Source organism: Myxocyprinus asiaticus, chromosome 48, assembly GCF_019703515.2.
Source record: "Myxocyprinus asiaticus isolate MX2 ecotype Aquarium Trade chromosome 48, UBuf_Myxa_2, whole genome shotgun sequence".
Classification (NCBI taxonomy): Eukaryota; Metazoa; Chordata; class Actinopteri; order Cypriniformes; family Catostomidae; genus Myxocyprinus; species Myxocyprinus asiaticus.
Window position 1 is genome coordinate 19949729 of NC_059391.1, and position 13575 is coordinate 19963303.

Below are 13575 nucleotides of genomic sequence, written 5' to 3' on the forward strand. Positions count from 1 at the left end.
CGATGACTTAGAGGAAACGCGTTGTCAAGAGGTTTTAAATTATTATTGTTATTTCCTCCCCCATTCTTATGTTTCACTTTCTGGTTCCTTCGATGGTGATTAATTGTCCAGAATGAATAAAACAAAACAATTTGAGACGATGACGGGATAGATTGCATAGGCCTAAATATGCACGCGCACGCAAAAAAAAAACAAAAAAAAACAAACAAAAAACTTTTGATTAGCGATAAAATAATTAACGCGTCACCCAACTAAGGGGCCGTTAAAACCAAACTCGTTCTTGCGTCCTTCCTTCCACGTTTTTAAACGTTTTTAATGCAAACACGCGCGAAGCGGACGCGTGTTTGACCGTTGCGCGCGTCTCGCGCAGGAGAGCCGCGTTTTTTAGCCACCGTGTCAAGTAAAAAAAAAAAAAAAAAATACTTTTTAAATGATAGGCTAATTAGCCTAAGTGTTCCCCAGTGTTTGCAGTGCAGTGTTGTTTAACTGAATACTCTTTTGAACTGAAGACTCAATTTAAAACCCAAAACATTTTGTCTCGAGACGGCCTGCCTTCTGTTCTTTTTTTGGTTGCGCTGCGTCTGGCTTTATTAGCACGAGACCGTGTTCGGACTGAACAGCCCCTTAGAAGAGCGCAATGTGACGTCATATTTTTTATTATTATATCTCACTAAATTACAAAGAAATTTGCATACACTGAGTCCTCCAATGAGGAACTAAACTTTTATCACGGTTAGTGCATCCAGTGCAAAATGTAGGCTAACGAAAATATCAGTCTCACAGTTAAAAGCTTATTGATTATTCAGAATAATGTTCAACAGTTTTATTGTACAAACAGCTATGTCTATGTCCATATCTATGCCACTACAGAAACAGTACAGCATGCCTAAAACGTCATTGGCATATTTACTGAGATATATAAACTCCGCAAGTTACCAGTAGCTTGTCCGTCTCGCATCATCTCCAGCATCACAGCGCGTCAGGTGTTAGCTCTGTCAAGCAATACAAACTTCGGAGTTCCCAATTCATGGCTTTCGACACACCTGAAGTCAATACATCTACATGGAGCATTGTAGCTGGTAATGGGGAAACTACATGCACAAAGATAGGTGAAAATGGAGTGACACGAAAGATGCGTACCTTACACCATCCAGCGCACTTTCCCTCCTCTTTGGCTCTTTATCCTTTGTCCAAAGGAATACAAATCTCCGCAAAATCGCGTTGGTTTGTCGAGTAGTCCAAACAGAGATGGGAGGAACCCCTTAGCACTTCTTGGGGGGAAGGACGTAGTATTCCGCATATGTGGAAAGTGTTAAATGCGCAAAATCGACCCGCGCGCGCACCACACGCCTGGGGAGGCGGAAAATATTTGCGCTGGAATCAGGGGCTCTTCTGACCAGCAGCGCATCCAGCACTAGAGGGGTTTACTTATGCAGGCGGGGCCACAGTGCTCTAACACATCTGCATCTGGGACAAAAACGCAACAATTTCCAAGTGTGCTGAAGCCTTCTATTTGAACTCTTTTATGCATAGCCTACTCCCTCTCATTGTGAGTCTGATAAACTTGCCAGTTTAGACAGACAGAGATAGATAGATAGATAGATAGATAGATAGATAGATAGATAGATAGATAGATAGATAGATAGATTTATTTACAGCTCAAATACTGTAAAACAAATTTTTTTAGCAGGATATGTTATGGATATGTTTATTGAGGTTTTTGTTTCAAAAAGAGAAAATAGTTTGCTAATGTGGTAGAAAGACACTTAAAGGGATAGTTCGCACAAAACATTAAAATTCTGTCTTTTGCATCCTATTGATGTTCCAATTCCAAATTCTAAACCCTCATGACTTTTTCTTTCATGGAATACAAACTTAGACATTTGGCAGTATGTTCGCCTCAGTCACCATTCACTTTCATTACATCTTTTTTCCACAAAGAAAGTCACTGGTGACTGAGGCTAAATTCTGTCTCCTTTGGTGTTCCATGGAAGAAAGAAAGTCAAACAGGTTTGGAATAACATGAAAACTGAACTTATTAAACTAAACTAAAACTAATTAAGAATATTATTATTATTATTATTATTATTATTATTATTATTTATTTTGTTTTATTATTTTTTTTGGTGTACAAACTAAAGTGAATTTATGGATGGATCTGAAAAATCGAAAGTTTCAGTACTGATATCTGCCTTGTCTCTGATTGAAAGATCTACTGTGAAGGAAGAGATTAATTAGTAAGCTCTCTTGCAGTTTATCAATATGTTCAATCCGCAGTTTCAGTCTATAGTTTATGCAGTGGGCTATTGAGCACTATGTCCGAACCTGAGCCAGACTGTAGAAGATTGCAATGTTCTGCACTAATCATGAACCTGCTGCATTGTATGCAAAAGAAAAGGAGCAAAGAAATAGGTGTTTAATAAGCATGAATAGGTTTCATAATGGATCTGAGCCAATCACCTTTTCTTTTTCTTTCCCCCCCCCCTCTCTCTCTCTCTCTCTGTATCTATCTCTCCCCTTCTCTATCTTTCTATTTATCTTCCTCTCTTTTGTTGTCTAGATGCATTAATCACTGTAACCTCCCAGATATCTCCACCTTCATTTGTCTTTGATTTCTCTGTCAGTCAGAATTGGGGCAGCAGTCTGCAGTAATAAGTCTGGCTTCTTTAACCCTCTCCTACTGTACACCCTATTACATCGTCTAAGATCTGCAAAACTGGTCTCTGTTATAATTAGAACCCAAGGTGAGTGAAGCACCATCCAGCATACAATATATAGGTGGTAACTAATGCTTGGAAACCATTGATGGAAACAATGTTTTTTTAAAAAACCTCCAGAAAACATTCCTTAAGTATCCGTTGAAAATGGTGTCATTCCATAAATCAGTGTTATGTCTGATAGAAACACTTCAATGTGTCTCCATAAGTAGGCAGAGTTTCAAACATTGCTGAAGTAGGTGTTTTCTAATTTGGGTTCATTTTAGAAAAATTATCTTTCTAAAAGCAGATTGCAAATGTATCAATAAAAAAAAAAAAATAAATAAATAAATAAAAACAGAATAGTTCTCAAGGGACTTGAGGATTATATATCCAAAGTTCTAGAAAGAAAAGTTCCTGTTTTGAAATCTACGAGTCAGTTCTAGCAGCAACTGCAATAGTATTCTTTACCTCAGATATTGTGCCCTAGATTGGTAGGCTTCAGCTGTGAGACACAGTGTACTGTTCTGTTGCTCTGCCAGAGAGTATCAGCTGTGCCTTTGGCCTACATTAAACTGACCTGTTTTCTTATCATCATCATATATTTAGGGCTATTGAGGATCCAGCAAAAACCCTCAGAGGGGAGAATCAAGTCTATGCTATCACAAGACAAAACAGTAATTTTGGTTCAGACACCCATGGGTGATCAAATTACATTATAATGTGTTTTAAGCAATGGAAGTAGGACGCAAGTTATTTTACATAAATTCAACGGTAAGTTTGAAGACTTTTCTCAATGGTGTTTTTTCATGGGTAATATCACAGCAGCAGTCTGCCATCCTGTGGTACTTGTGAAGAATGGTTTATAAACCAGAAACCTGAAGGTGTGTTGCAGCCTGGAGAAAGGCAGTTCTATGTGAGCAATGCAAAAACAATCACTTTCTTGATCAGTATTGTCTTGTTTTCTAATAAAAGTAACATCCTTAAAAAAGATAATTTTACTTTAGAAGCAAAACATTTAGATATTAAGACCCTTAATATCTTAAAGGGGTAATGAAGTGAGAAATTAAATTTTCCTTGATCCTTTGACATGTAAGATTTCTTTGTACTACAAAAACATACTGTAAGTTTCAGGACTCAAAACTCCCTGCTCAATACAAAAAGAGCATTTATTTAAACCAAGCTGCAAAAACGGCTCGTTTGGAATTTCCCTACTTTGTGACATCACACAGATGAATACATCAGCACATGACTGTCTCTACAGCAAGACATCAATGCCTACTTTTACATCATCGCACCTTGGCCCGCCTACTGGTGCTCAGACATAAAGGTGAAGAGGAGAGTACAAGACAAACAGGCCTACTTTACACCAAAGCAGACTTACACAGGACACCTTATTGTACCAATCTGGACTACTTTTAAAGTTTTTCTCCATGAACATGCAATAGACAGCTTTGACCATTATCATGAATCTTGCGCCACTTTTAAAAGACGCAATGTCAAGTTATAACTCTTAAAGGAGACCCCCATTCTGCACCTTGCTGTTTGAGTATAAACGCATTGTAGATGCGTTTTTGTACCCATCTGCGCTGTTGTTAATTTTTGTTCTATGTAAACATGCACTAGATAAACGTCTTTGACTGTTTTGATGCATTTCCGGCACTTTGCGGCACGTTTTAAGTGCAGTACAAACTCAACTCTTAAAAACGTGTCTGTTCTGCTCCATTCCATTACTGCCACTGGCTAGGAGAGCCGTGTCTCATCCAGAGTAAACAGACGAAGGAAGATGTGAGATGTCATGCCTGTGATAAACACCGTCTTTGCTTTGGCCTCTGTTGACGCATCCCGACATTAGGAAATAGTGACTGAAGTTTAACAAAGTTCATGATCGCCTCAGCACATGATGATATGTGTGTGCATCACATTTCACTGTGGATTGTATGAGTTTTTGGCTCATTTCAGCATGTATTGCTTGTGAACCAATCACAATATGACTCAAGCTTTGCAAAGGAACTGTTACTAAAAGATAGGGCAGTCAAAAACTCTATCAGACCTGACCAGTTCCATTCATGAATGTGTCATATGTCATGACTGTTTGATATTTATACTTTACAGTGCTGCTGTGCATGAGTGAACAGTTTGATACATTCGGATGCAATGTGTTGGGAGTGTGTTATGTGTAATCCCTGAAATTTAGTTTTCTATTGTTGTGGAGCTGGTTTATTCTCTTCCGGTTGAGTTTCAAATATATATGGCTGTATTCGATCGAAACAGTGGGCATTTACATTGAAGTCTTCAGGGACAAGTGAGCCAAAAACCAAGTGTTTCAGACAGAGGGCCTAAGAAAGGGTGGGAAATGATCATATATGCTTTATGCATTGTGATTGCTTTTGTGCAACATAAAAAAATAGATAAAATAATAAATAAATAAAAACTTTACTAACATTATAAGTGGAAAATAAAATGTAAACAGTATATATATATATATATATATATATATATATATATATATGTGTGTGTGTGTGTGTGTGTGTGTGTGTATAAAGAGTATGTGATGACTGCTTTAATATTTTGCTTCTCAAGTAAAATGATCTTTTTTTTAAATGATCTAACTCCTCAAGAAAAATAAACTTAATACATCCTTTTATTCAAGATACATTTTCTGAAAACTAGTATTATTTTCTTACACTATTTTGCTTCTTAAGTAAATTTTCTTGTTTGAAGGATGTTTTCGCGGTGTTCACACTACAGTGAATTTGAAAAGTGCTTATACATGCAAAGTGAAATTTGTTGAAAATATGTAAATGTATTTATTTAACAATTTATTGTGGCTGAAGACGTGACTCTTTTTACAGAGGAACTTGAAACAAACATCAAACAAGACATCCGCAGTACAAACACAAGGCATGGTGCAAAGAAAAAGAGCAGAGTCCAGGACAGAGGAGAATGAGTGGAGGAATTTAGAAGCACTTCCTGTGGACAATGGAGGGTCCGGCCTCCTCGTACTCATCTTTGCTGATCCACATCTGCTGAAAGGTGGAGAGGGAGGCCAGGATGGAGCCGCCAATCCAGACAGAGTATTTACGCTCAGGAGGGGCAATCATCTACAGAGGTCAATGAAAAGCATTTAAGTAACCTCTGTGGAATAATTTTTACCTAAACTACCATAGAGATTTGTGAATTAGACTTAAAGAGATAGCTCATCCTAAACCTTTACAAGCAACTCAAATGATCTAAAATTCAAAACAACTGTACCTTGATCTTCATGGTGCTGGGAGCCAAAGCTGTGATCTCTTTTTGCATCCTGTCACCAATACCAGGGTACATGGTGGTACCACCAGACAGTACGTTGTTGGCGTACAAGTCCTTACGAATGTCAATGTCACACTTCATGATGCCATTGTAAGTGGTCTCATGGATACCAGCAGACTCCATACCTACAATGAACGGAATGATGAATGGGATTATGCATGCATCATACTTTCATTTAAATACAATACATATGCAATACCATCCCTGTAGCACTGATTACATAATTACGCAGATTTCATAAAGGGAGTTAAAATGCTGGTTAGACATTGTTTTATCAGTACTATTGGATAAGAAAACAGTGATTGATGGATAATGTCAAGACTAAGAACTCTCTACACCCCCGGACAACACTCCCTAATTAGTTCCTGACAAAATGTGATCAGTCACCCTGTCACCTCTCCTTAGAGTGCAGTCCTATGTTAGCGGAATCTCTGAAAAATGCAGTCCTTTGAATTTTTCTCTATGGGAACTTGACCGCTTTGCAATGCCCATTGAAGGTGGGGGTAATTGTTTTGCCACACATAGACTGATGTGCAAATGATTGAGAATTATTAATAACATGAATTTTTCATCAATGAGTCCCAAAGCTTGGCAATGGCTCAAAAGGAAGAGTATATTCTGAGTGTGGGCTTAGTGGTTCACTGGATTTTAGAACTGCTAGAACCTTAATGAATAATTAATTAAAGAAAATATGGCATAATGTAGGAATATTCTAAGCTTGTCTATCATTGAAAAGAAACCCTAATCAGAAAATCATAATGGTACATGATGAGTACAGGATTCCAGTTGGAACTTCCAATTATGATTTTACTGGATAAAGGAAATTCACTAATGTTATTTTTCTCATTTGATTCTTAGCCTCCTATTGGCTGAATTAATTTAGTGAATTGATAAATCCTATCCGCTTATCATTTACTCACCCTTATGCCATCCCAGATGTGTATGACTTTCTTTCTTCTGCTGAACACAAACAAAGATTTTTAGAAGCATGTCTCAGCTCTGTTGGTCCATCTAGTACAAGTGAATGGTGGTCAGAACTTTAAAGCTCCAAAAAGCACATAAAGGCAGCATAAAAGTAGTTCATATGACTCCAGTGGTTAAATCCATGTCTTCAGAAGTGATATGATAGGTGTGGGTGAGAAACAGTTTAATATTTGAGTCTTTTTTTACTATAAATCTACTTTCACACAGCCCTCCTATGCACATTCATGAGAGTTCTTCTTCTTGTTTTTTTGCCGATTCAAATTCTTCATGCATAATGCCACCTACTGAGCTATTGTGCAAATATGATTTATTTATTCTGTTCCTTTGCTTTATCCCTCTATTTTTTCTTTCTTCTCCTTGCCCAGTAGTTGGCAATATGCACATAGAATGCGAATTGCCACAAAAGCAGAAGAGGAATAACTAAACATGCATAAGAGGGCTGTTTGAAAGTGGATTTATATTAAAAAAGGACTTAAGTATTGATCTGTTTCTCAACACCTATCATATCACTTCTGAAGATATGGATTTAACTACTGGAGTCATATGGATTACTTTTATGATGCCTTCATGTGCTTTTTAGAGCTTCAATGTTTTGGTCACCATTCACTTGCATTGTATGGACCAGAAGAGCTGAGATATTCTACTTACAATCTTTGCTTGTGTTCTGCAGAAGAAAGAAAGTCATAAACATCTGGGATGGCATGAGGGTGAGTAAATGATGAGAGAATTTTCATTTGTGAACTATTCCTTTAAGTAATCTTTATCAGAACTGTACTCTTAGTGGGAAAATGTCTTGCTACTGTTAAAGGAAATCACAGAAGAGCTCCAGGAGTTTTCAAATCCTGAAAGATTTTCTTAAAAGTCCCAGTGATGTTCTGCCAAGAACATTTGATCCTATTGGGAACCCAATAGTCCTTTTGGGATCTATAAGTGTTCTAAAAGATCTAGTTGTTGTTTTGTATTGTGTTGGAATCTAATACATTCTCATTATTATCCTTTAGGATTAGTTCCAAATTATGAGAGTAATTCCAATAGGATTATTTTACGAATAGAAAACACCCTCCTGAATCAGTTAATAAACTATGCATATTTAACTCAACCAATTAAGAAACTGACCAATGAAAGAAGGCTGGAAGAGGGTCTCGGGGCAGCGGAACCTCTCGTTACCAATGGTGATGACCTGACCGTCGGGCAACTCGTAAGACTTCTCCAGGGATGAGGAGGAAGCGGCGGTGGCCATTTCATTCTCGAAGTCAAGAGCCACATAGCACAACTTCTCCTTAATGTCGCGCACAATCTCCCTCTCAGCTGTAAAAGCGAGTTAGAAATATATTAATGCATGTCAGTTATTGAGGAACTGTAGCTGGTATTATTCTCTTTATTACAAACGAATCCGCAGTTGCTACTGTTCACCACGGGGTAGTGCTGTTTAGCTAATTAAGAGACCACAATAGTCCAACGGTAAACATTAGCACCCTAATCGAAAGTTTTTTTAAGCTTGTGGTGTATGAAATAATCCATTAACATTATATGCCGCTTATTGTCAATAAATGATTTTATTCGTCATGTACATTTGATATTGAATGATATTTGAGTGAATGAATAGTGTGAGTTGGGTTACCAGTGGTTACGAATGAGTAGCCTCTCTCAGTCAGGATCTTCATTAGGTAGTCAGTCAAGTCTCTGCCAGCCAAGTCCAGTCTCATGATGGCATGGGGAAGGGCATAACCCTCGTATACGGGCACATTGTGGGTCACACCATCACCAGCGTCCAGCACAATACCTGCATGAGAGGAACATGGCATAAAAATGTAAAGTAATCAAACATAGTTTTGCCTTTTTTTTACAGCAACTGTAATACTTAGTGTTTTATATTTAATCGTTTGTTGTAGGCAACAGACCTGTGGTACGGCCAGAGGCGTACAGGGAGAGCACAGCCTGGATGGCCACATACATAGCTGGTACGTTGAAGGTCTCAAACATGATCTGTGAAATATCAGCCAATAGATCTTTAATACAGACATTACGTAGTGCATTCATGTTTATATCAGCATAAAACGTGTTCCTGTAGCTGTATACTGTACTAATAAATACCTTAAATGCAAAGTTGCTTTGGCTAAAAGTGTCTGCCCAATACTTAAATGAATATAATGACTCAAGTTAGGATGTGCAATATGTCAGGTGGCTCACACAGACCCAACACTTACAGTGCAGTATTGATATATTACAGTATATATTAATATATAAGTATTATATTAATATAAATGTATTATTTTCAGTATTTGTAGTATTTTAAAGATTCAAGTTTGTGAGCTGCTGAGAATGACTTTTATCATAAGACAACAATAAAAGTCTTATTATAATTCAAATGAGTTTCAATATCCGTATGTTTTCATGTATAAAAAAGCATGTCTACATATCTATTCACTTCAGTAAAAGAACACAGCAGGTCTAACTTTTTTCTATAGTTTGTCAACTGCACACCAACATAGAGGTAAAAAACAGGAGCTGATATTAAAAATAGCTTTACATATTTAACAAAGATCTAGTAACCTGCTTAAATTGGCAAAAACATCTGATTAAACAATTACCTCACACACATAATGTGAAAAGCATAACTTAATGAAGACTCATGCGCTGATATAAACTCCACTTATAGTGTGTGCTTAAAAGAAGGATTGTCCTTTGTTTTTTCTGCAGTGTATTTCATGTAATGCTGCCAATTAAGAATGATATGCTGATAAATAACTCTCGTTTGTGTGTTCCTCATCTGTAGATTATTAATTTTGATCAACATCAATGCCGATAAAAAACATGGATAAATGAGCATTGTTGAAAGCAACTTTGTAGAAATGAAAGGAGCCACATTGATTAGACTGTCTGACTGACGGCCTATTACGTAAGGGTTGTTTCGGCTCATGAAACTCACCTGTGATTGGATGGATGGTTACTCAATCAGCCTAAAGTAATAAAACGCAAAGAATACTGTATACAAATCCACTATTTGGACTCGGCATGGGTTTAGCTTGGAAAAGTGCGGGGGGAAAAAATCACCTTTTTAAAGAGTGCGGGGGACATGTCCCCCACGTCCCCTGCGGCTGCTATGCCCTTGCTGTATGTGCTAGAAATTGCCATAAATGGAGATAATAAGGCTTAAAGGTGCACACAGTAATTGTTTCCTCATTTAAAAAGTTTTATTTCCAAAGAAATGAATAGTAATTTTGAAACATGTGTATGAAATCATAACCACTCATGTGAGATGAAGGCTACAGTCATACCAGTAATACTATAAATGCTGTTTATTCTTCAAAGATTGTGAATAGTGAATTTCTACAGTGGCATCAGTAACAAAAAAACAATTGCGTTTGAAGTGTCAGCATACAGCATGTCCAAGACGACAAATTACTGAATGCATCTATAAGTCATCTGAAGTCTGTAAATTAGCATAGAACGCAATGGAATTTAAAAGGGGTTACCTGGGTCATCTTCTCCCTGTTGGCCTTGGGGTTAAGAGGAGCTTCAGTGAGGAGAACGGGGTGTTCCTCAGGGGCCACACGAAGCTCATTGTAGAAGGTGTGGTGCCAGATCTGAGTGCACAGTTTTGCATTACATATAGGGGCCGCCATACAATATACTGTAAGTTCAAGTTGGTGTTACTTTTAAAATTGTATGGTTGCATGTGAATGCACATGACTTGATGGTCTACCTTCTCCATATCATCCCAGTTGGTGATGATTCCATGCTCAATGGGATATTTGAGGGTGAGGATGCCTCTCTTGCTCTGGGCCTCGTCTCCTACGTAGCTGTCTTTCTGACCCATACCGACCATGACACCCTAATGGAAGAGACCAGGAAGCAGAGTAGCTAGTCAATCACAATGAAATGTATGTTTCCATACAAAGAAAGTGAAAGATGACTAAAGGCCCCGGCACATTTCATACGAAAATTCTGGCTAATACAAAGGTGTTTTTGAGTTTGTTTCGGTTTAGTAACGACTTACCAGGGCAAACTGTTTTGCTAAACACATTGTTACTGCCATTGGTCCACGTCATTGGTAGGTGTGACCTGGAGCTCTACCTACTTTGAGGCCGACAACTAATTCCCGTTCAGTAAGTTAAGATCAGTCAACATGAACACACCGGCATGCAGGGTTATTAACGAACTATTGCAAATTTACCTACATCTATATGGTTCTTCACGTAGAGACATTTTCCAAGAACATGTCATGTGATTTTTAAAATGTATTTAATTAGTTTACAAAAGGAAACAAATATACTCAACTACTCTTAAGTGTCCATTCACTCTGTTGTTTGATATGCTGCTTCACTTATGTGCCGTCTGCAGGCGAAAGCCATTCACACATCTGCCCATAGTAAGATATACCCATCATCATTATTTTGCCTGTATTCTGCCCATTTACACTCTTTTATACATCCATCTTTGCAGTAGTATCAGTGTTATTATGAATTACAATAAGTGTGTAATCGGCTCATATTATGGCCACATATAGCATGTTAGCGCATTAGCACCATGAATGCAAAAGGTAAACATTACAAATTACACGTTATCTACTGCATATATATATTACTTTAGATCATCATCGAGTAGTTGAATCAGCTTCTTTTACTGATCTAGCGTGAATTCTACTCATAGAATATGGCATTAAGGCTTTGATTACACATTTTATTGTCATATTATATGATGTATTACATGCAGTTTTTAGCGCCCTCATATTTAAATGTAACTCTAAAGGCTTGCACCAGCGGTGTGGTCAGTGTCTGAATATTCGCAAACAGTATGTCGTTGCTCAGCTTTTTCGAACTTCTTTTTGGCTCTGAACGAAGAACGAAGAAGCACTTCACTGTGAGTGTGCCAGGGCCTTAAGACTGTCATTCTGTCTAACATCTTTTTTCTTCCATGGATAAAAGGACGGAATGGATTCTGTCCATGGACAGAAAATCAAACAGGTTTGAAACAACATGAGGGTGAGTAAATGATGACAGAATTTTCATTTTGGTGTGAACTATCCCTTCATGGTGATTTTTAGGACTAATTCTATTTTCTTTCCAGCAAATAACTGATTGAAATAGCATTTATAGCCCTTTGATATTTTCAAATCAAGCTTATGTCTGCTGTAACCAATAGCAAAGTGCTTGCTTGTTGAGTGTTGTCTTTACAGGTCAAAAATTATGTGCAAGCCTAAGTACTGACATAAGAAGTGTTTTACTGTGGCCAATGAGTGGATACACCACATAAGACTAAGCCGCAAATGGTGTGAATGAAGGTTGCTAGTCTCACCTGATGACGGGGTCGGCCCACAATAGAAGGAAACACAGCCCTGGGAGCGTCATCACCGGCAAAGCCGGCCTTCACCAGACCTGAGCCGTTGTCGCACACCAGAGCAGTGGTCTCTTCCTCGTCACACATGTTTGCTTAGACAGCTGCTGTTTTGTTTTTCCATAAACACAAATGGCACGCACGCACGCACGCACACACACACACACACACACACACACACACACAGAGAATGAAAACATGACACTTTCATCACAAACCAGAAGCAATTTCTCATGCTCATTAAATTACTTGTTTCTTTGACTGTTAATTTCATGTAGTGCTCATAAAACCCAAAATAAACCTTTAATGATTCATCTTCTTTGCTCAAAAGAGCTTTTCAGTCCTACTGTCCCTATGAAGCCGACTTGAAATGTGATATAAATAATACATATTGCTTATTATTATTTGATACATATTTGTCATCTTAAGGCGAACACAAAAATAGATTTAGATGCTGCTCATACTGTAAAATACTTGCAGTACAGCTACACCACTACTACAGCTTCTCTTTCTAAAATGGTCACATTACACTTCACATCAGGCACACCTAATGACATTCAGAGCTACCAATGCCAACCTGTACCTACTCTGTAAATTGTTGAATTACACCATAAATGACAAATAAGCTATGCAGCTTGTCAAATTGAACATATATGCACCAACACATCATTGAACTATTAAAAGACTTAACGTGTCATCCATTTTTTCTGAGCTGTTGGTTCACAAGGGCCCAGGTTCGAGTCCAACCTGGGTCTTGTCCCAATCCCATTACCCCTCTTTCAGCCCTACTTTCCTGTCTACAATCTACTTTCTTATAAATAAAGGCAAAAACCCCTAAATTAAATATATTCAGCCACCAAGCTCAGCTGCATTGTCTGCAGTAGTCCAACAGACCATTGAACCATTAAAGATCCATTGTGGTAAACTCACCCAGGAGAGCTTGCACAAGAGGCCTGAAAAACTTGCTCCCTCAAGAGCGGTTGAAAAGTAGAGAGTGAGCAACCACTTCACCTGCTTCCCATATTTATATACATCCCAACAAGAGACGTGTCACCACAGCTTCAGAACCTCAAGCCTTTTTAGGAGACATTACAACCCTGCATCACACCAAGGTGGGCTGTCCCATGTGAAGATGGGGTGTTGGAACAGGTCTCACAATGGAGGCAGACAGACAGTTGCATTTAATATTAGAAGATAATTTATGGCTTTCAAGGACAGTGAGGACTATTGTTGGAAAGAGAGGTGG

General features: G+C 38.1%; 1 protein-coding gene across 2 annotated transcripts; it reads right to left on the reverse strand.

Annotated features, from left to right (window-relative positions):
• Positions 1-5482: 5482 nt before the first annotated feature.
• Positions 5483-13358, reverse strand: LOC127437791 (actin, alpha cardiac muscle 1-like). Of its 2 annotated transcripts, none has more exons than XM_051692972.1 (9): positions 13260-13358; positions 12291-12436; positions 10699-10827; positions 10469-10579; positions 8894-8978; positions 8614-8775; positions 8109-8300; positions 5952-6133; positions 5483-5800 (listed from the first exon to the last, which is right to left on the reverse strand). In XM_051692972.1, the coding sequence occupies exons 2-9, from the start codon at positions 12417-12419 to the stop codon at positions 5657-5659; spliced, it is 1134 nt and encodes a 377-aa protein (XP_051548932.1). In that variant the 5' UTR covers positions 12420-12436; positions 13260-13358; the 3' UTR covers positions 5483-5656. The 2 variants fall into 2 exon arrangements, with proteins under 2 accessions (XP_051548932.1, XP_051548933.1); XM_051692973.1 differs by having other exon boundaries at positions 12291-12433; positions 13260-13349.
• Positions 13359-13575: the final 217 nt, after the last annotated feature.

Excerpts from the sequence above, each read along its gene's own strand:
- LOC127437791 (XM_051692972.1), bottom strand. The coding sequence starts at position 12,419 with ATGTGTGACGAGGAAGAGACCACTGCTCTGGTGTGCGACAACGGCTCA. Across the intron at positions 8,776-8,893 it reads CGCCTCTGGCCGTACCACAG|GTATTGTGCTGGACGCTGGT; the intron begins GTCTGTTGCCTA and ends CCTCTCATGCAG. Across the intron at positions 8,301-8,613 it reads CTACTCATTCGTAACCACTG|CTGAGAGGGAGATTGTGCGC; the intron begins GTAACCCAACTC and ends TCGCTTTTACAG.